The 23,803-nt window shown below is 37.2% G+C and overlaps 1 protein-coding gene across 1 annotated transcript in view; it reads left to right on the plus strand.

Moving 5' to 3' along the window:
* Positions 1–4,428: 4,428 nt before the first annotated feature.
* Positions 4,429–23,803, plus strand: part of LOC127719923 (endoglucanase 4-like) — a 29,885-nt gene continuing 10,510 nt past the window's right edge. Inside the window, exons 1-5 of the mRNA XM_052226296.1 lie at positions 4,429–4,588; positions 6,292–6,479; positions 15,864–16,023; positions 16,413–16,524; positions 16,933–17,083. Coding sequence (XP_052082256.1) covers positions 4,429–4,588; positions 6,292–6,479; positions 15,864–16,023; positions 16,413–16,524; positions 16,933–17,083 — 771 coding nt within the window. The remainder of the gene's footprint in view (positions 4,589–6,291; positions 6,480–15,863; positions 16,024–16,412; positions 16,525–16,932; positions 17,084–23,803) is intronic.

Below are 23,803 nucleotides of genomic sequence, written 5' to 3' on the forward strand. Positions count from 1 at the left end.
TTTAACAACGTGTACACAGTTGAAAAGTAATCAAGCATCTCGTTTATTGTAAGGCATTTGAACTGTGCAGTATATATGAGGCACTGCATTGTACTAGTATGACTTTGTACACCTAAGCTGTGAATTGCCAGGTTATAACAATAAAAACAAAGATATTTTGACTGTGCCATGTGTTGCATAATATGTTTTTGGGATAAGACCTTGGGTTATGTCAAAATAATAACGAAAAGACCTCAGAATGAAGTTTTTGCAGTGTTTGGAGGTTTTCATAAAAAAAACCAAGACGTTTGAAACCCTAAAACACTCAAGCAAATAAATACTATTTTGCACCAAACATGTTTTACCCAGCCACATTTTTTTCGTGCATGTCTCAAGTCAGGAGCCTGTAATTCAGTGGTTGTCGTTGGTGACTTATTATCATATTTATTTTTCGTTTTTCTTTTGTACATTAATGGTTTTCTAGTTTGTATTGTTTCACATTTTATCAAGACGGGGTCTTTTATAGCTTATCATACTGTGTGGTTTTTGCTCATTCTTGAATGGCCTACGATGACATATAGTTACTTAAATCTAAATCATTTCGTCTCTGGTGGATAGTTGTCTCATTGGCAATAATACCATATGTTCTTATTTTTATAGTAATACCTGGCAGACATGTTTTTTTGAATATTGATAAATATAATAATTTTCGAATCCAGTTGGTCCAAAAAAAGACCTTACCATGCCTTCTCCTTCAACAGAGAATATCAAGATCTGCCAGAGGACATTACAAAGCTCAATCGATGACGAGGTTCTTTATTTTACTAGACAAAACAATTATCAACAAAAACTCAAATTGAAGCAAATGAAATAAAATATGTTTAAAATATCGTTTGATACATAAATTAATACAATTAAACTTACTCACACAGGGATTGTTTCGTTGAAGGTATGGGCTGCTAAGATGATACACAATAGCACTGATAAAACGGAATTTGTAATGACTAACGTGGATACGAATGGATTTCTTATGGCAGGAAAAAATCTGAAGCTTGATTTCTTAGTACGTGGTACTGTTGATACAAATCATTTCGGCACAGTAACATTAGAAACGGGAAATACTGGTACTGTAGCAACGCAACCGCCAATGCTAAAAACAGTACAAACGAAATCACACACAACATACCAGATAACAACTGGGACACATTCGACAATTAAAGAAAACGGTGGATCAACAGTACCTACGGTTGGTTTTGGTAGGTATAAGGTAACTGGTTGTTCATATTTCCATATAACGATAAAATAAGAAACACGTACTACATGTAAGTAATGCATATGAAGGATATTAAGGATGTACTTAGGTCAGGTTTAGGAATTTTTGTCAGATGTTCGGACTCCTTGGTTTTTTCCGACGATATAAGGTAAAATATTTTGCCCCATAACACCCATTTTTCTTTTCATATAAGACTTCAATAGCTCATAAAAGTCATTTACCAAAATTTAAGCAGATTCTAGATTTCTTTTCTTTCGATTTTAGACCCAAATAATACCAATGCAAATATAAGTTAAAAGTCCGAGTCAGCCTTTTCCCGCCATTTAAAAAAAATTAAATATTTCGTAAAAAAGCTTCATAACCTATCAATATTTTTAGCTTATTTTCTTCCTTAACTAATGCTCTTCTGACTTATAGTATCAATTTTAAATTCTAATTTTTTTGAATTTCACCTAAGTACATCTTTAAACTCTTCTTTATATGATATTTCACATCAAATCGTTACGTATAAATCAGACTACAAGCTGAGCTTGAAAATAAGTGTTATATTGGACCAGAGTTGATATGGATGGTGTTCAGAGAAATATATTATATTCTTTTTAACTAATTTTTCAAGGTCTTTTATTTATCAATAACGCTGTACAATAGTGTATGTCGAATTACCCCCGAATTTGTAAATATCAAGGGGGTTTACAGTCATCCGATAGTAAATGGAATAGTAGAATTAGACAATTAAAAGAGTCTGATACTATTTTTAAAATAGTTATAATATAAAAATGATATTCAAAGCTTATACCATTGAAAAAACTTTTTGTGATCAAATTGTACATGTTTTTGAAGCACAACCATTTTTCTAAATAAATTGAATCAGTGGAAATTTAGATACGATTCGACGATAAACTTATCGATCCTTTAAATAAACTTATTCTAAAAGGTTACCAATTTTCCACTGTAATTAGATCTTGAAATATATATTTATTATGTCATCAATAAATCAAAGCTCAACTAAATATTATTGTTAAACACACATGAACATTCACGGCCACACACTCTGTCGATACGTATGCTTTGGCATTGCACAAGATCATGTTTTTTCTGATCTGCTAATGACGTCTTTACACTAAATCCATTAGATGCTGGATGTGTACTGATTGATATTTTAGTCTTACATACATGATTTTTTATTAGTTCTTATTTGCTTTGAACTAGCTTTCAGTAATTGTGAGTACTCTCAGATCTGTAGTCTGTGTCTTAAATGTTTTGTTAGTTGTTTGTGTGATTTGTAGCGATCTGATGAGTTCAGCCATCATATTTAGCTTTTCAACTGCTTTTTGTAGTTTGTTTTAATGTTGTGCTGTTACACCACTGTCCCATGTTAGGGGAAGAGTTGGGCGCCAGCAAATATGTCAAACCCACAACATTCTGTATGTGCTTGTCCCAAGTCAGGAGCCTGTTATTCTGTGGTTGTCGTTTGTTGCTGTATATCATATTTGTTTTTCGTTTATTGTTTTGTACATAAATCAGGCTGTTTGTTTTCTCGTTTGAATTGATTTGCATTTGTCATTTTGGGACCTTTTATAGCTTGCTATGCGGTATGGGTTTGCTCATGGTTGAAGGCCGTTTGGGGACCTATAGTTGGTAACTTCAGCGTCATTTTGGTCTCTGATAGAGTTGTCTCCTTGGCAATCATATCACATCTTCTTATTATTATATTTTGCATTATCTGATGAATTGTTAAGTCAGGAGATTTCGTTACCACAACTATTTAATAGCTTTGCTAAATTCTTTCAGAAATACAAAGTTTTGATTTGGAAGCCATTCTGTATCTGTAAAAATATTACGGAATATCACATCCTGATTTTTACGGGGATGTTGTTTATAGAGCTCGTAAATTAAAGCATATAGAATCCATATAAAATTATTGTTTCTTTGAATAAGCTCATTCTTAAAGATTATTCAATTTAGCATTGTAATAAGATTTGTGAATAATTTCTTCATCTGTAGTTACATTTATTTATTTCTAATAGCTTAAAACATAACTAAACATATTTTTTATAGTTCGTTCTTATGTTGTACTGTTACACCACTGTCCCAGGTTAGGGGGAGGGTTGGGATCTCGCTAACATGTTTAACCCCGCCACATTCTGTATGTATGTGCCTGTCCCAAGTCAGGAGCCTGTAATTCAGTGGTTGTCGTTTGTTTATGTGTTACATATTTGTTTTTCGTTATTTTTTTTGTACAGAAATTAGGCCATTAGTTTTCTCGTTTGAATTGTTTTACATTGTCATTTCGGGGCCTTTTATGGCTGACTGTGCGGTATGGGCTTTGTTGAAGGCCGTACGGTGACCTATAGTTGTTAATTTCTGTGTCATTTGCTCTCTTGTGGAGAGTTGTCTCACTGGCAATCATACCACATCTTCTTTTTTATATATACTAGTATTGCTATGTGTCCAGGATTTCTGTGATATTCCTACATCCTGTAGATTCGATTATATGTTGGCACTGCATAATCTCATGCTTTCTCATACTGCTAATGTCGTCTTTAAACTAAATCCGTCGGAAGTGTTTTGATTGACATTTTAGTTTGGGAGAACATGGTTTATTCACTAGTTGAAACTGGGCTTTGAATTAGTTTTAAAGTAACCGTGATTACCTTTTTATCGGCACTTTGTGTCTTTTGTCTTTTCGTTACTTGTTTTTTGTGCTTAGTACAGATCTGATGAGGCAAGATCTGTTCAACTGATTTTAACATAATTTTGTTCTTATGTTGTGTTATTACACCACTGTCGGAGAGGGTATGTTGAGCGCTGAAACATGTTAATCCTTGCCTCATTTTTTATGTGGCTGTCCAAAGCCAGGAATATGGGGGTCGTTCATATATAAAATATCAATCAGGCAATTTGATTTCCTTTTTTAATTGTTTTACATTTTGTCATGCAGGGACTTGCATACGGTATGGGTTTTGCTCATTGTTGACGGACGCGTATATATGATTTGAGGTAAGTTGGGGTGCGATCCTAACAGTTTTGTCGAGCAGAACGCAACGGATTGTTTTACTTGTTTTATGCCAAAAAGTGATAGTTTCCAAATATTTGCCGGGAAGGGACTAGGAGTATGCACCCCGCCTAAATCTCCCTCTACATTTAACGATATTTGTATATTAGATAGATCTAAGATGAAACATGATTATGGTAAAGCTATGGCACTTTCCATTCTGTTTTATGATGCCCAGAGATCCGGAAAACTTCCTTCTAATAATCCAATCTCATGGAGGAGTGATTCCGCAATGCAGGATAATGGTGATGGTCATGATCTCACGGGAGGATGGTATGATGGTAAATATTTTTTACATTGGAAAAGTAAATGGTTTTCATCCTCATATAAGGTATAAAACAAAGGTAAACAGTGACTCTTCCTTGTGAAATATGATATGATACAAATAGACTTGTTTGATACATTCAAAGTTTACGACTAAGAGTGCCCAAATAAGCTTATGGCATGATCAAACGTTGCAACGATAGGATAGTCCTAATAATTTCGTGTAGAGAACAGGCATGGGGTAATGCAAATTTGTAATTGTAATGCATGGTAATGCATTACATTTTTCCAAGTAATTGCATGTAATGTGTAATGCAGCAATTTGTGCATTACATGTAATTGTAATATAATGCATTACTTTAGCAAAGTTGTGTAATTTCATGCATTACATGGCATTACATGTCATTACTTTTTTCACATACTACATCTTTAACATATTGTTGGAGTTTTAACTAAACCAAATTTAAGATTTCTTGATTAACTAAGAATATATTAATCATTAGAATATATTCTTTATTTCATCTTATTTCATACATTTTCTTGCATAAAAAGATTGATATATGAAAAGCATAGCTGTATTGGTGTCATAAGATCAAAGAATATCTTTGTTTTGCTTAAATAAAAGATAATTAAACTTTGTTATAAAACACTAATTAGTTTGTTTAGACAATTGTTCATTAATTAAGGTCTATGTTTATTTTATAATTAGGGAAGTAATTCACAGTAATTAAATATTTCGTTTAAAATTAAAAAAAAAACATCAACAAATATATTTATAAAAGTAAAGTCAACATTAAGTTAAAATAATTAAAAATTGTAAAAGTCAAATTAAATAGACTTTTTACATGTATACTTATATTCAATTCATGGAACAGTTACTGCATATGCTAGAATCTTTTGTGACTTCTAGTTGTTTTTCAAAATGTTTAATTTTTCTATTCACTAATAAAATTTTCAAATGTAATGTGTAATTCAAGGCATTACTTTGCAAAAGTAATTGTAATATAATGCATTACTTTGATAAATGCATGTAATTGTAATTGTAATATAATGCATGGTTTGGTCAAAGTAATTGTAATATAATGCATTACATTGCAATGTAATTCGCCCCATGCCTGGTAGAGAAAGACGAGTCTAGTGGTTCTTACTAAGCCTTCCACTGTGTAGCTCACATAACATTTATATTTTGGTCTCGTATTCTTCCATACATCGCTTTTTCGATTTCAAATAGATGAATTAATTAAAACAATAATAGCACCTCCAAGTCCTACGTCTATATCGGATATCGTGCTTTTATGCAATAATCAGATTAGTTGATTCTTGTTGCAGCGAAAAGACTTTTAATTGAAAAAATGAACAGATAAATGTATCAACATGATTATGATACCGTTGTTTGAACACCTCAATGCAACACCACAACTACAAGGGTTTGTATTAAATATCTATTTTTACATAAAAAATATCAGTTTAAATGGTCGTTTATGTATCATAGTGTTTCTATTCTTACAATAATCCAGACGATAAATCCTTTCTTTTGTATTCCTCGTCAGTTAAAATCTTTTCTAATGAGAGACAGATCGTCTTTTTTCTTCGTGAATAAACATGTGTCCACTTTCTTATTTTGAACGGTAGCAGATTTACTATCGCCGATTACACTATAGTCATATCTAAAATTACTGATCACTGTAGTGTATAAGTTAATAGTATACATTTTCCACAGCTGCAGATCACGTAAAATTCAATCTTCCCATGGCCGAAGCAGCACATGTTCTCGGATGGGGATTAGAAAAATTCAAAGACGCTTATGAACACGATGGAAAACTGAACGATATGTACGATTGTCTGAGAACTCCACTCGACTATTTTCTCAAGTGTTGGGTTCCTGACCAAAAGACCTATTGGGTGCAGGTAATGAACATTATCCCTTTGTTTGTAGTTGATTTTATAAATAACACATGAGGCAAAGGAACATTTCCATATACCCAAAATAAAAGGCTCCCCAAAAAATAAAGTAAAGCCTCATGCAATATAACGCAAAAAGTCATAGACAGGTGGTAACAAACGTGTTATACCTAGACACATCTCAGTGGTTCGTGCAGTCGGTAGATTTCTGTCGTAATTATTTTAGGTTCATGTTACCAGCTTAATTTAGTCCGTTGATTTTCTCTCTTAAAATTCCGAACATTTTGCAATCATTTGACCTTGTATAGCTAACTATACCGCGAATATATACGGAATGAGGTTTGCTTTTTTTTGAAGGCCGAACGGTGATACGTAGTACACTGTTGTTTACATATTTATGTTTTGGTCTTTGTTGAAGGCCGTCTGGTGACCCGTAGTTGTTAACATCCATATGTTTTGGTCTTTGTCGAAGACCGTCCGGTGATCTGTAGTTGTTTACATCCATATGTTTTGGTCTTTGTCGAAGGCCGTCCGGTGACCCGTAGTTGTTGTCATCCATATGTTTTGGTCTTTGTCGAAGGCCGTCCGGACACTGTAGTTGTTTACGTCAATATGTTTTGGTCTTTATTGAAGGCCGTCCGGTGACCTGTAGTTGTTAACGACCATATGTTTTGGTCTTTGTTGAAGGCCGTCCGGTGACCCGTAGTTGTATACGTCCATATGTTTTGGTCTTTGTTGAAGGCCGTCCGGTGACCAGTAGTTGTTATCATCCTTATGTTTTGCTCTTTAAGGAAGGCCGTCCGGTGACCTGTAGTTGTTTACATCCGCATGTTTTGGTCTTTGTCGAAGGCCGTCCGGTGACTTGTAGTTGTTAACATCCTTATGTTTAGGTCATTGTCGAAGGCCGTCCGGTGACTTGTAGTTGTTAACATCCTTATGTTTTGTTCTTTGTTGAAGGCCGTCCGGTGACCTGTAGTTGTTTCCATCCTTATGTTTTGCTCTTTGTTGAAGGCCGTCCGGTGACTTGTAGTTGTTTCCATCCATATGTTTTGGTCTTTGTTGAAGACCGTATCCGGTGACCAGTAGTTGTTTACATCCTTATGTTTTGGTCTTTGTTAAAGGTCGTCCGGTGACCCGTAGATGTTTACATCCTTATGTTTTGCTCTTTGTTGAAGGCCGTCCGGTGACCCGTAGTTGTTATCATCCTTATGTTTTGGTCTTTGTTGAAGGCCGTCCGGTGACCTGTAGTTGTTAACATCCTTATGTTTAGGTCATTGTCGAAGGCCGTCCGGTGACCTGTAGTTGTTTACGTCCATATGTTTTGGTCTTTGTTGAAGGCCGTCCGGTAACCCGTAGTTGTTATCATCCTTATGTTTTGCTTTTTAATGAAGGACGTCCGGTGACCTGTAGTTGTCTACATCCACATGTTTTGGTCTTTGTCGAAGGCCGTCCGGTGACCCGTAATTGTTTACATCCATATGTTTTGGTCTTTGTCGAAGGCCGTCGGGTGACCCGTAGTTGTTTACATCTATATGTTTTGTTCTTTAATGAAGGACGTCCGGTGACCTGTAGCTGTTTACATCCTTATGTTTTGGTCTTTGTTGAAGGCCATTCGGTGACCCGCAGTTGTTAACATCCTTATACTTTGGTCTTTGTTGAAGGCCGTTCAGTGACCCGCAGTTGTAAACATCCTTATGCTTTGGTCTTTGTTGAAGGCCGTCCGGTGACCCGTAGTTATTAACATCCTTATGCTTTGGTCTTTGTTGAAGGCCATCCGGTGACCCGTAGTTGTTAACATCCTTATGTTTAGGTCTTTATCGAAGGCCGTCCGGTGACCCGTGGTTTTTAACATCCTTATGCTTTGGTCTTTGTTGAAGGCCATCCGGTGACCCGTAGTTGTTAACAGCCTTATGCTTTGGCCTTTGTTGAAAGCCATCCGATGACCCGTAGTTGTTAACATCCTTATATTTAGGTCTTTGTTGAAGGCCATCCGGTGACCTTTAGTTGTTTACATCCATATGTTTTGCTCTTTGTTGAAGGCCTTCCGGTGACCTGTGGTTATTTGCATCCTTATAATTTGGTCTTTGTTGAAGGCCATCCGGTGATCCGTAATTGTTATCATCCTTATGTTTTGGTCTTTGTTGAAGGTCGTCCGGTGACCTGTAGTTGTTAACATCCTTATGTTTAGGTCATTGTCGAAGGCCGTCCGGTGACTTGTAGTTGTTAACATCCTTATGTTTTGCTCTTTGTTGAAGGCCGTCAAGTGACCCGTAGTTGTTTACATCCTTATGTTTTGGTCTTTGTTGAAGGCCGTCCGGTGACCCGTAGTTGTTAACATCCTTATGTTTTGTTCTTTGTTGAAGGTCATCCGGTGACCTGTAATTGTTTACATCCTTATGTTTTGTTCTTTGTTGAAGTCCGTCCGGTGACCTGTAGATGTTTACATCCTTATGTTTTGGTCTTTGTCGAAGGCCGTCCGGTGACCCGTAGTTGTTGTCATCCTTATGTTTTGGTCTTTGTTGAAGGCCGTCCGGTGACCCGTAGTTGTTTACATCTATATGTTTTGGTCTTTAATGAAGCCGTCCGGTGACCCGTAGTTGTTTACATCCATATGTTTTGGCCTTTTATGAAGGCCGTCCGGTGACCCGTAGTTGTTGTCATCCTTATGTTTTGGTCTTTGTTGAAGGCCGTTCGCTGACCCGTAGTTGTTTACATCTATATGTTTTGTTCTTTTATGAAGGCCGTCCGGTGACCCGTAGTTGTTGTCATCCTTATGTTTTGGTCTTTGTCGAAGGCCGTCCGGTGATCCGTAGTTGTTAACATCCTTATGTTTTGGTCTTTGTTGAAGGCCGTCCGGTGACCCGTAGATGTTTACATCCTTATGTTTTGGTCTTTGTCGAAGGCCGTCCGGTGACCCGTAGTTGTTGTCATCCTTATGTTTTGGTCTTTGTTGAAGGCCGTTCGGTGACCCGTAGTTGTTAACATTCTTATGGTTTGTTCTTTGTTGAAGGCCGTCCGGTGACCCGTAGTTGTTTACCTCCATATGTTTTGGTCTTTGTTGAAGGCCGTTCGGTGACCCGTAGTTGTTAACATCCTTATGTTTTGCTGTTTGTTGAAGGCCGTCCGGTGACCCGTAGTTGTTTACATCCATATGTTTTGGTCTTTGTTGAAGGCCGTTCGGTGACCCGTAGTTGTTGTCATCCTTATGTTTTGGTCTTTGTTGAAGGCCGTTCGGTGACCCGTAGTTGTTTACATCCATATGTTTCGGTCTTTGTTGAAGGCCGTCCGGTGACCTGTAGTTGTTAACGACCATATGTTTTGGTCTTTGTTGAAGGCCGTCCGGTGACCCGTAGTTGTATACGTCCATATGTTTTGGTCTTTGTTGAAGGCCGTCCGGTGACCAGTAGTTGTTATCATCCTTATGTTTTGCTCTTTAAGGAAGGCCGTCCGGTGACCTGTAGTTGTTTACATCCGCATGTTTTGGTCTTTGTCGAAGGCCGTCCGGTGACTTGTAGTTGTTAACATCCTTATGTTTAGGTCATTGTCGAAGGCCGTCCGGTGACTTGTAGTTGTTAACATCCTTATGTTTTGTTCTTTGTTGAAGGCCGTCCGGTGACCTGTAGTTGTTTCCATCCTTATGTTTTGCTCTTTGTTGAAGGCCGTCCGGTGACTTGTAGTTGTTTCCATCCATATGTTTTGGTCTTTGTTGAAGACCGTATCCGGTGACCCGTAGTTGTTTACATCCTTATGTTTTGGTCTTTGTTAAAGGTCGTCCGGTGACCCGTAGATGTTTACATCCTTATGTTTTGCTCTTTGTTGAAGGCCGTCCGGTGACCCGTAGTTGTTATCATCCTTATGTTTTGGTCTTTGTTGAAGGCCGTCCGGTGACCTGTAGTTGTTAACATCCTTATGTTTAGGTCATTGTCGAAGGCCGTCCGGTGACCTGTAGTTGTTTACGTCCATATGTTTTGGTCTTTGTTGAAGGCCGTCCGGTAACCCGTAGTTGTTATCATCCTTATGTTTTGCTTTTTAATGAAGGACGTCCGGTGACCTGTAGTTGTCTACATCCACATGTTTTGGTCTTTGTCGAAGGCCGTCCGGTGACCCGTAATTGTTTACATCCATATGTTTTGGTCTTTGTCGAAGGCCGTCGGGTGACCCGTAGTTGTTTACATCTATATGTTTTGTTCTTTAATGAAGGACGTCCGGTGACCTGTAGCTGTTTACATCCTTATGTTTTGGTCTTTGTTGAAGGCCATTCGGTGACCCGCAGTTGTTAACATCCTTATACTTTGGTCTTTGTTGAAGGCCGTTCAGTGACCCGCAGTTGTAAACATCCTTATGCTTTGGTCTTTGTTGAAGGCCGTCCGGTGACCCGTAATTGTTATCATCCTTATGTTTTGGTCTTTGTTGAAGGTCGTCCGGTGACCTGTAGTTGTTAACATCCTTATGTTTAGGTCATTGTCGAAGGCCGTCCGGTGACTTGTAGTTGTTAACATCCTTATGTTTTGCTCTTTGTTGAAGGTCGTCAAGTGACCCGTAGTTGTTTACATCCTTATGTTTTGGTCTTTGTTGAAGGCCGTCCGGTGACCCGTAGTTGTTAACATCCTTATGTTTTGTTCTTTGTTGAAGGTCATCCGGTGACCTGTAATTGTTTACATCCTTATGTTTTGTTCTTTGTTGAAGTCCGTCCGGTGACCTGTAGATGTTTACATCCTTATGTTTTGGTCTTTGTCGAAGGCCGTCCGGTGACCCGTAGTTGTTGTCATCCTTATGCTTTGGTCTTTGTTGAAGGCCGTCCGGTGACCCGTAATTGTTATCATCCTTATGTTTTGGTCTTTGTTGAAGGTCGTCCGGTGACCTGTAGTTGTTAACATCCTTATGTTTAGGTCATTGTCGAAGGCCGTCCGGTGACTTGTAGTTGTTAACATCCTTATGTTTTGCTCTTTGTTGAAGGTCGTCAAGTGACCCGTAGTTGTTTACATCCTTATGTTTTGTTCTTTGTTGAAGGTCATCCGGTGACCTGTAATTGTTTACATCCTTATGTTTTGTTCTTTGTTGAAGTCCGTCCGGTGACCTGTAGATGTTTACATCCTTATGTTTTGGTCTTTGTCGAAGGCCGTCCGGTGACCCGTAGTTGTTGTCATCCTTATGTTTTGGTCTTTGTTGAAGGCCGTCCGGTGACCCGTAGTTGTTTACATCTATATGTTTTGGTCTTTAATGAAGCCGTCTGGTGACCCGTAGTTGTTTACATCCATATGTTTTGGCCTTTTATGAAGGCCGTCCGGTGACCCGTAGTTGTTGTCATCCTTATGTTTTGGTCTTTGTTGAAGGCCGTTCGCTGACCCGTAGTTGTTTACATCTATATGTTTTGGTCTTTTATGAAGGCCGTCCGGTGACCCGTAGTTGTTGTCATCCTTATGTTTTGGTCTTTGTCGAAGGCCGTCCGGTGATCCGTAGTTGTTAACATCCTTATGTTTTGGTCTTTGTTGAAGGCCGTCCGGTGACCCGTAGATGTTTACATCCTTATGTTTTGGTCTTTGTCGAAGGCCGTCCGGTGACCCGTAGTTGTTGTCATCCTTATGTTTTGGTCTTTGTTGAAGGCCGTTCGGTGACCCGTAGTTGTTAACATTCTTATGGTTTGTTCTTTGTTGAAGGCCGTCCGGTGACCCGTAGTTGTTGTCATCCTTATGTTTTGGTCTTTGTTGAAGGCCGTTCGGTGACCCGTAGTTGTTAACATCCTTATGTTTTGCTGTTTGTTGAAGGCCGTCCGGTGACCCGTAGTTGTTTACATCCATATGTTTTGGTCTTTGTTGAAGGCCGTTCGGTGACCCGTAGTTGTTGTCATCCTTATGTTTTGGTCTTTGTTGAAGGCCGTTCGGTGACCCGTAGTTGTTTACATCCATATGTTTTGGTCTTTGTTGAAGGCCGTCCGGTGACCCGTAGTTGTTTACGTCCATATGTTTTGGTCTTTGTTGAAGGACGTCCGCTGACCTGTAGTTGTTTACATCCTTATGTTTGCTCTTTGTTGAAGGCCGTCCGGTGACCTGTAGTTGTTAACATGCATATGTTTTGTTCTTTGTTGAAGGCCGTCCGGTGACCTGTAGTTGTTTCCATCCTTATGTTTTGCTCTTTGTTGAAGGCCGTCCGGTGACTTGTAGTTGTTTCCATCCATATGTTTTGGTCTTTGTTGAAGACCGTATCCGGTGACCCGTAGTTGTTTACATCCTTATGTTTTGGTCTTTGTTAAAGGTCGTCCGGTGACCCGTAGATGTTTACATCCTTATGTTTTGCTCTTTGTTGAAGGCCGTCCGGTGACCCGTAGTTGTTATCATCCTTATGTTTTGGTCTTTGTTGAAGGCCGTCCGGTGACCTGTAGTTGTTAACATCCTTATGTTTAGGTCATTGTCGAAGGCCGTCCGGTGACCTGTAGTTGTTTACGTCCATATGTTTTGGTCTTTGTTGAAGGCCGTCCGGTAACCCGTAGTTGTTATCATCCTTATGTTTTGCTTTTTAATGAAGGACGTCCGGTGACCTGTAGTTGTCTACATCCACATGTTTTGGTCTTTGTCGAAGGCCGTCCGGTGACCCGTAATTGTTTACATCCATATGTTTTGGTCTTTGTCGAAGGCCGTCGGGTGACCCGTAGTTGTTTACATCTATATGTTTTGTTCTTTAATGAAGGACGTCCGGTGACCTGTAGCTGTTTACATCCTTATGTTTTGGTCTTTGTTGAAGGCCATTCGGTGACCCGCAGTTGTTAACATCCTTATACTTTGGTCTTTGTTGAAGGCCGTTCAGTGACCCGCAGTTGTAAACATCCTTATGCTTTGGTCTTTGTTGAAGGCCGTCCGGTGACCCGTAATTGTTATCATCCTTATGTTTTGGTCTTTGTTGAAGGTCGTCCGGTGACCTGTAGTTGTTAACATCCTTATGTTTAGGTCATTGTCGAAGGCCGTCCGGTGACTTGTAGTTGTTAACATCCTTATGTTTTGCTCTTTGTTGAAGGTCGTCAAGTGACCCGTAGTTGTTTACATCCTTATGTTTTGGTCTTTGTTGAAGGCCGTCCGGTGACCCGTAGTTGTTAACATCCTTATGTTTTGTTCTTTGTTGAAGGTCATCCGGTGACCTGTAATTGTTTACATCCTTATGTTTTGTTCTTTGTTGAAGTCCGTCCGGTGACCTGTAGATGTTTACATCCTTATGTTTTGGTCTTTGTCGAAGGCCGTCCGGTGACCCGTAGTTGTTGTCATCCTTATGCTTTGGTCTTTGTTGAAGGCCGTCCGGTGACCCGTAATTGTTATCATCCTTATGTTTTGGTCTTTGTTGAAGGTCGTCCGGTGACCTGTAGTTGTTAACATCCTTATGTTTAGGTCATTGTCGAAGGCCGTCCGGTGACTTGTAGTTGTTAACATCCTTATGTTTTGCTCTTTGTTGAAGGTCGTCAAGTGACCCGTAGTTGTTTACATCCTTATGTTTTGTTCTTTGTTGAAGGTCATCCGGTGACCTGTAATTGTTTACATCCTTATGTTTTGTTCTTTGTTGAAGTCCGTCCGGTGACCTGTAGATGTTTACATCCTTATGTTTTGGTCTTTGTCGAAGGCCGTCCGGTGACCCGTAGTTGTTGTCATCCTTATGTTTTGGTCTTTGTTGAAGGCCGTCCGGTGACCCGTAGTTGTTTACATCTATATGTTTTGGTCTTTAATGAAGCCGTCTGGTGACCCGTAGTTGTTTACATCCATATGTTTTGGCCTTTTATGAAGGCCGTCCGGTGACCCGTAGTTGTTGTCATCCTTATGTTTTGGTCTTTGTTGAAGGCCGTTCGCTGACCCGTAGTTGTTTACATCTATATGTTTTGGTCTTTTATGAAGGCCGTCCGGTGACCCGTAGTTGTTGTCATCCTTATGTTTTGGTCTTTGTCGAAGGCCGTCCGGTGATCCGTAGTTGTTAACATCCTTATGTTTTGGTCTTTGTTGAAGGCCGTCCGGTGACCCGTAGATGTTTACATCCTTATGTTTTGGTCTTTGTCGAAGGCCGTCCGGTGACCCGTAGTTGTTGTCATCCTTATGTTTTGGTCTTTGTTGAAGGCCGTTCGGTGACCCGTAGTTGTTAACATTCTTATGGTTTGTTCTTTGTTGAAGGCCGTCCGGTGACCCGTAGTTGTTGTCATCCTTATGTTTTGGTCTTTGTTGAAGGCCGTTCGGTGACCCGTAGTTGTTAACATCCTTATGTTTTGCTGTTTGTTGAAGGCCGTCCGGTGACCCGTAGTTGTTTACATCCATATGTTTTGGTCTTTGTTGAAGGCCGTTCGGTGACCCGTAGTTGTTGTCATCCTTATGTTTTGGTCTTTGTTGAAGGCCGTTCGGTGACCCGTAGTTGTTTACATCCATATGTTTTGGTCTTTGTTGAAGGCCGTCCGGTGACCCGTAGTTGTTTACGTCCATATGTTTTGGTCTTTGTTGAAGGACGTCCGCTGACCTGTAGTTGTTTACATCCTTATGTTTGCTCTTTGTTGAAGGCCGTCCGGTGACCTGTAGTTGTTAACATGCATATGTTTTGTTCTTTGTTGAAGGCCGTCCGGTGACCCGTAGTTGTTTACATCCACATGTTTTGGTCTTTGTTGAAGGCCGTCCGGTGACCCGTAGTTGTTTACATCTGTATGTTTTGGTCTTTAATGAAGGCCGGCCGGTGAACCGTAGTTGTTAACATCCTTATGTTTTGGTCTCTGTCGAAGGCCGTCCGGTGACCTGTAGTTGTTAACATCCTTATGTTTTGTTCTTTGTTGAAGGCCGTCCGGTGACCCGTAGTTGTTTACATCCTTATGTTTTGGTCTTTGTTGAAGGCCGTCTGTTGACCCGTAGTTGTTTATATCCTTATGTTTTGGTCTTTGTTGAAGGCCGTCCGGTGACCTGTAGTTGTTAACATCCTTATATTTAGGTCATTGTCGAAGGCCGTCCGGTGACCCGTAGTTGTTTACATCCATATGTTTGGTCTTTGTCGAAGGCCGTCCTGTGACCTGAATTTTTTTTTACATCCATATGTTTTGGTCTTTGTTGAAGGCCGTCCGGTGACCCGTAGTTGTTTACATCCTAATGTTTAGATCATTGTTGAAGACCGTATGTGGTGACCTGTAGATGTTGACATCTTTATTTAGTCTTTAATGGATAGCTGTCTCAATAGCAATTATACACCATCTTTCTTTTTATATGTGGAGTGTCTTGTTTTGTATTTTTGCATCAGTTGCATAATGACTACGATTCTTAAAATAACCTCTACTTGATATGATGCAGAGCAAACAAGGAAAACACTCTTGCATTGCATATACTAAAATAAAACTATAATGATAAAATGTACATAATTACTATAGTATGCGTTATCCACTAACACAAGGTTGGTGATGTCGGTGCAGATCATAGTTACTGGGGAAGAGCAGAAGACATGCAGATGACAAGACCCGCATATAAGATTCGTCCTGGAGCACCAGGAAGTGACGTTGCAGGGAATACTGTCGCTGCTTTAGCAGTAGGATCGATTGTTTTCAGACAAAAAGGTATTGCTTTAAAGGTTCTTATTTGATGTTCTGCATATATAAGAATTTGAATTATTAAAAAATTTAAAATTTATAGTTTATTGATTTAAAAAAAAAAATACTATCCAAATAATAAGTCATTTTGTTAAGTTAATATTTGCTCAAATTTGAAAACTGGTTTATTTCGATTGTTATGTGTTCTGTTGTTGCATAGTGAACTGTATTACATCTTGTTTTATTTAATATCAATTTTCAGAATTGACGTATTTCAATCATCAAAGTTGGAGCACTTTTGTAACACCAATAGACCATAAATTTGGAAATTTTTAACAAACACTCCAATTTAAGTGCGTTGGATATTTTTTTTTTCAAGATAGTAATTGTTTTTAAGTTGCATGCGCTTATTTCAGATGGACAATACAGTACAAGGCTATTGGAAGCAGCAAAAACCTTATATGATTTTGCCAAAGCAAATCCTGGTTTATATTCAGATAGCGTACCCCAAGCAAAAGCATTTTACGGGTAATGTCCCCTTTATGAAATTTAAACATTATCTGATTGAATGAGCAACATGAAAAGACTTCATGACTCCACCACATCCTATATGTGCATGTCCAAAGTCAGGAGCCTGTAATTAAGTGCATGTCGTTTAATTGTATATAATACATTTTGTATTTGTTTTTCGTTAATTGTTTTATTCATGGATAAGGTCGTTAGTTTTCTCATTTTCAATTGTTTTACATTTGGGTTTTACTCCTTGGCGAAGGCCGTACGGTGACCTATATTTGCTAACTTCTACGTTCTCTCTAATGGAGAGTTGTCTCATTGGTAATCATTCCACATCTTCTTATTTTTACATAAGCTTGGTATTCTTTAGTATATCAGAATGGAAAGGCGAAATGTTATAATACATATGCTTATTTTCTTTAGTTCCTCAGGATGGAAAGACGAAATGTGTGAAGCAGCTGCTGAAATGTATAAGGCAACGACTGAAAACAAATACTTAGAAGACGCAAAAACATATTACGAGTCAGCAACAGCCTGGGGATATTCTTGGGATGTCAAACAACCAGGCTGCCAGGTAGTTATTCATCCTGTCTTTCGCTCTATACTATTTATGTACGTTTCCTTTGGAAGGAACATACGCATCGAGATAAAAGACACACGAATAGAGGGAGCAAAAACACAAATCCAATCTGGATAAAATTAGATATGTCACTTCGCCCTGTAAGATTTGTTCGTCGCGGCAAAAATTCTATTAAAAGACATCTAATAAGGGGTCATGTTCAATGATCTTTTACTATGCAATTGAATCATTACTATGGACTATCAAATTTTTTCGAGTTAACCTCGAAGTATTTCCAAATATAGTCCGGAAATTATATGTTCTTAGTTAAACCAGTCAAAACACCGTTCCGATAGTATGCAACCATTTGATTGTAAGCATTTCTCGATTCAGCTAAACAGTTGCATTATATTTAAATTAATTAAATTAATAGAACGTTGCAATTTTGATTGAATTTGTCAATTTATGTTTGAGGGAAATATTTTCTATCAAAGTGCAAACGTTTTGCCGGAAATAATTGGTTGATAGCAAATCATAAATGGTTACTACTAGTAGTATCTCAATTATTTGTTTTCAGATAGAAAGTTATATTTCTCTACAGTTAACTGAATGATGTTTATTTGTTGTTTTGTTGAAATTGGCATAGCACTTCGGTTTGCTCTATTTTGTCTGGGCGTATTGCATTTCCGCTAATTTTTCAAAGTTCCAATACTACGTTTCCGGAAACTTAAAGTATACGTTTCCAGAAATTGTATTTATTACTTTTCCGGAAATTTACCTGGTAGTAAATTATTAATATTTGAATATATGTTAGATAAATTATTTATTTCATATTTTTATACAAAAAAGGTTCTGATCTTATATCTACAATATGTGACAATATGATAGGCTTCAAAATATATATATTTATATATTCTTTTAATATGTTTAATAAAATTCATTGAATAAAATAACACAGGGAAATATCTATCAAGAAAATTATACAAATAAGTTTTAGACTCATTGTTTTAATTCAAGGTTAACATTACATGTAAATATAAGAACATGTACACATTTAGGCCATTTGCTGACAAGTTATAATAACAATTAGTTAATGAACTGGACATACGCAAGATTCACAACTATAAATTGTCCAGATTGGCAAAAACATGTCAATTAAAGTCAGCTTGATAGATATTCATCTGTGTATCCTTAGAATGAAAACTATTATTGTCAAAGTAATAGAAGGTTTGATAAACTGTTATATTCAAATGAAATGTATATAAACTATTTGCACGCACTGTTATGAGGAGACCGTCCGTTATGGACCTTGTCCGTTATGGACTCCGTTCCAGACCGGCTTAAATAAATTGTTGTTCCAAATAACCTTGTGTTGTGTTACACATATACTAGATATAAAAAAAATGAAAGTTTCACCTTAGTGAAAGATGATGATGTTGGAATTGTTATATTTTTATGTTTCACCAACTTAAAATGTCTATGATCGTCTATGCAATGAAATAACTAATATTTTCATAGATGGCAGAGTTAAATATTCAATACATGGGTGTAAAATGGTAACTACATTCCTCTTGTGTTTGCGTTACTTCCACTTTTATCAAAATTTGGGATCTGCTTATTGATGTGTGCATTTCCCGAAGACTAACTCTCCAGTCCGAGGTAGATCATATTGACTTTGAATGTGCAATGCATACTGCTGTTACAAAAATTTCATGCTGCTACAATCAGTTGTTGCAGGTTTCATTTAGGACAAAGTTCAAGGTACTCCTTTGATTGATACTTCGTTCGTTTGTGTAGATAAGATTGAAACAACAGCAGGGGTCCAGATAAGGTCCTCCTTAATTATTTTCTCGAAAAAGTAATAATTTATTTTTTCCGGTATCGTTACTATTTTCTCGGAAAAGTAAGGTATTTATTTCCGGAAACGTAGACTTTTTTGGCGGAAACGTCATCTTTTTTTCCCGGAAAAGTAATGCCAATATGCGGAAACGTAAAACGCCGGTCTGGCAAGTACATAAATGGTGAAGAAATTTCACGTTTTTGTATGAATTATTTGAACGGAAACAAATCTTATACGAACACCATTTCAACAAGTTTAAATAACATTTTATGAAAAAACAGTTTGTATTATATACGACTGAGACTACCATAACACATGTGTTATAATAGTATCAGTATAAGTTAAAGTACTATCTTTGAAATATGTGTTAAAATAAGCTGTTTGAGCTTATTCGGCGCCAATGAAATGTACATGTTCTTCATAAATTAATGCGTTCGTAAGTAAAAAAGTCGCTATTGCATACTCATTATGCCATAACACAAAAAGACCCATAACACTGTTATTTCAACAAATCTGTCAGAATGATTTACCAGTGTGATACCTTCATGTAAACATTAGATAAAAAGTCAAAAAACATATTTTATGCCAAGCATCCCCATCATGAAGCCTTGAACATTTCTTTGCTAGTCACATTTATTAATTTATTATAAATTATCACACAAAACTACTGGGTCTCGTTCTTTATTCCAGTTTACACACTGTGTACGTCTCTGGGTTTACTTACAAATTACATTTTAAACGCACCCCTACATGACATATGTTATAAGAAATTCAATTTCAAAATTCCTTTCATACATCAACGGTGTCTCAAATTTCCAAAGATTCTACAGTAAATGAATTTAAATTTACTCAGTATTAGCCTTAAGCATGTTAAGTTTTATCTGCTTTTATTTCTTACCAACTCATCAACTTACATTTGTATATGTATATGCATATTACTAAAGGACCAAATTACATACTAGTATATATACAAACACGTGTATATATCCGTTATTTTTATGATAGCTTGGACACCAGGGCGCAAAGGAATGGTAAACCTCGGTCTAAAAAAACTGCACTGAGTTTACCATCGTAAATAAATCAGACAAACATTGAAATTTACCTTTGTAGCAGCATCTATATATATAACTATATGCAAATATAATTATAAGGTTGAAAAATATTTGCAGTATCAATTAATGACTACAAAGAAAAGGTTTCTATTCACCAAAACATTGCACAGATTTGGTTTATATGCAAATTAAAACTATATTTGATATTTACACACGTATGTATGTAAACATATGAGGCAACAAAGGGCTTATTTTATCAAATATTTCAAAAAGTTTGCAAATAAATGAAAATTGGCCTTTTCAAGCAGTGTTTATGGATTTTTTTTTGCTCATAATTCTAAACCATTACACCTTAAACTACTTTTTGTTACTTTAAAAGATAGGAAAAAGTCATAAATACAAAACTATTGTGTGGGAAAATTTTTCGCTCATAGCTTTCTAACCTCTCTATATTACCCTCTAAAGAAACAAATATTATGCTTTTTATCTAATAAACTTAGCTCATTGATGCATATAAATGATCCTTATATAAATGTCATGATTTTTGCATAATTTGTTTTATCAGCATCCAATTGTAAAAACTGATAAAGCTATGTTAAAACAGAAAAAAACGATACTATTGTTGGTGGACTACAATATCCCGAGGGAATTATTAGATATGTAACCTGTGATTCGGTAGTGGCATGAAATCACTTCGATAACGATTCTTGCGGAAAAAGCACAGTTTTCTAAAAGATAAAATTGAGAATGGAAATGGGGAATGTGTCAAAGAGACAACAACCCGACCATAGAGAAGACAACAGCCGATATGTATACTTTGAATATTTGAATTCTATATGGTTTGTTTCCTCATTTTTCACATTTCCAACCCCCTTTGGCAAGTTTATCTAAGACAACCTTGAAAACTTTTTTAAGGGTTTTTCTGTTCTTTAGCTCTTTTTATATTTCAAAAAGTTTGTTTTGATCAATTTCCGAGGTTCCTAAATCCTTTTACAAAGTTGCTCTGAGATAGCTTTGCCAATTGTGTTGTGTTGTCTTTTTTTAAAAATTCTAAAATGATTAAAATAGTTAGCGTTCTTCATTGTCATTCAGCTTAAAACTCCTTTGTGCTTTTCTAGCATTGGCGCTGTTTAAGGTCCATTTTGGTTAACTAGATCTATTTATATTGAAAAAAGTTTGATTTTCTACGTTTTTCTAAATAGCAGAAAAAAAGAAGACAAAAGTTATCCAAACAGGACAAAATGTGTTCAAAACCGGCACTTGGATTAGAAATATAATACATGATGGCAATAGTTCTCTGTTTCTACAAATGAATTTTCCAAATTTGTTTCTTTAAGCAAACAATAATAATTTTCGTATCTTCATGCCAGAACGAAAGTGTAGAGTTACCTGCATGAATACTCATTGGGACAAACAATCTACCGACGGAAGTGACTATCAACAACTATCAGGACAAAAAATCTACCAACAGAAGTGACTATCAACAACTATCAGGACAAACAATCTATCGACAGAAGTGACTATCAACAACTATCAGGACAAACAATCTACCGACAGAAGTGACTATCAACAACTATCAGGACAAACAATCTACCAACAAAAGTGACTATCAACAACTATCAGGACAAACAATCTACCGACAGAAGTGACTATCAACAACTATCAGGACAAACAATCTACCGACAGAAGTGACTATCAACAACTATCAGGACAAACAATCTACCAACAGAAGTGACTATCAACAACTATCAGGACAAACAATCTACCGATAGAAGTGACTATCAACTACTATCAGGACAAACAATCTACCGACAGAAGTGACTATCAACAACTATCAGGACAAACAATCTACCAACAGAAGTGACTATCAACAACTATCAGGACAAACAATCTACCGATAGAAGTGACTATCAACAACTATCAACACAATCTACCGACAGAAGTGACTATAAACAACTATCAGGACAAACAATCTACCGACAGAAGTGACTATCAACAACTATCAGGACAAACAATCTACCGACAGAGGTGACTATCAACAACTATCAGCACAAACAATCTACCGACAGAAGTGACTATCAACAGCTATCAGGACAAACAATCTACCGACAGAAGTGACTATCAACAACTATCAACTATTTACAGTAATGACTCTTCAGTAATGCTCGAAAAGAAAAAAATAATTGAAATCCGGAATTCCGATTCATTTTCTGAATCGTGTGACTTGCTATTTCACAGCTATACCAAGTAGTACGTTTCGAGACCTGGAACATGACAAAACTGGGTCTTGTTATTTAGAGAATTGGTGTTGGTGACCGATCTTTAATAGTTTCTGTTTAGTTAATTCACAATTGTTTTTTCTTTAATCGGGAGGTTGACATATTGTTAGTTTTCTTCATTGCCCTTGTTTATTGTCCATTGTTTACACACCTGTCTATAATGTTTAAGACTATATGTTGACCTATAGATGGTTTTTATGTGTGTCGTTTGGTTGCTGTCTCATTGTTGTATACACAACTCTTTGTTTAATCATACCTTTAATACGCTTAGACACTAGAATATTGACACAATCCACCATCTCATGATGTCAATCAAAGACCTATCTGTGTGATGACTTCCACATATAAATAAATCTGATAGAGCAGTGTATGTGTTATAGCTACACCTTTGTTTATCATGCTTTGGTATGTGGTTTAAACTGAAAACGTTAAGGTTGGGGCTATTAGTATGTATTAAATCAAGAATGCAAAACTGACAAAAGCAAATATGAAATTCTGTTATCCACATATCTTTTTAGTTATCGGTCCTCAGGTTGTCAATTTATAGAAAGCGATCAATAATATTTGAAGAAATACACCTTTTCCTTTGCAACATTCTTAATTTCAAGCACTTGAAGATGAACGTGCATGATAAATGATATTTAAAGAGAGGCGAAAGATACCAAAGGGACATTCAAACTCATATGTAGAAAATAAACTGACAACGCCACGGCAAAAAAAGAAAGAGATCAAAAGACAAACAACATTATACAAAACACAACATAGAAAACTAAATACTTAGCAACACGAACCCCACCAAAACTGGGGGTGATCTCAGATGCTCCGCAAGGGTAAGCAGATACTGCTCCACGTGTGGTACCCGTCGTCTTGCTCATATAATTGCAAACCTGGTGATAAGTCAAATTCGGTAGGTCACATTCGGGGAAAAGGAGGTCGGGATAGTAATTACGACGATTGGAACATATCCGTTGTCATCTGTGAAAAAATGTATTCCATAACGGTCAACCAACTCGTGATTGCGTCTGTAACATATTCGAAGGGATGATTTCATCTTAACAGCTTGGAACTCTTGGTTTTATAGCTTCCTTGTGAGCAGCAATTTTCTATCAAGGAAATAATGATAGGAAACGAAAGCCCTGGAATATCGTATCATCTGGGAGATGTATACTACATATGCAGGCGCTGCTGGAATGTTGCTACATAGGAATGGAAAGTTCACAATTGGAAACTGAAGTCATCTCTTTTGGCGTAAAGCTTTGTTCTTAACAGACACTCGTTGTCAATTTCTAGATGCAAGTCATGATATGAGACATGCTGAAAATATCTGTTGTATCATTTATTTCAAGTTCTATGGAATAGATGCGTTCAACATAGTCACCAAACTTTGAATTATTTAGTGAGAGGACACCATCTTTATAGCGGAAAGTGAAGTTAAAGGATAATGCTAGTTTCTTTTCATTCTCCCTATGACGCTCCTGTATGAAGTCAGCCTCATATGAATAAAAGGACAAGAAGAGGAGCACAGTTGGTCCCCATGGGAATGCCAATTCTTTGTTGAAATAAC

The sequence above is a fragment of the Mytilus californianus genome, unplaced genomic scaffold, assembly GCF_021869535.1.
Source record: "Mytilus californianus isolate M0D057914Y unplaced genomic scaffold, xbMytCali1.0.p SCAF_11, whole genome shotgun sequence".
In the NCBI taxonomy this organism is placed as follows: domain Eukaryota; kingdom Metazoa; phylum Mollusca; class Bivalvia; order Mytilida; family Mytilidae; genus Mytilus; species Mytilus californianus.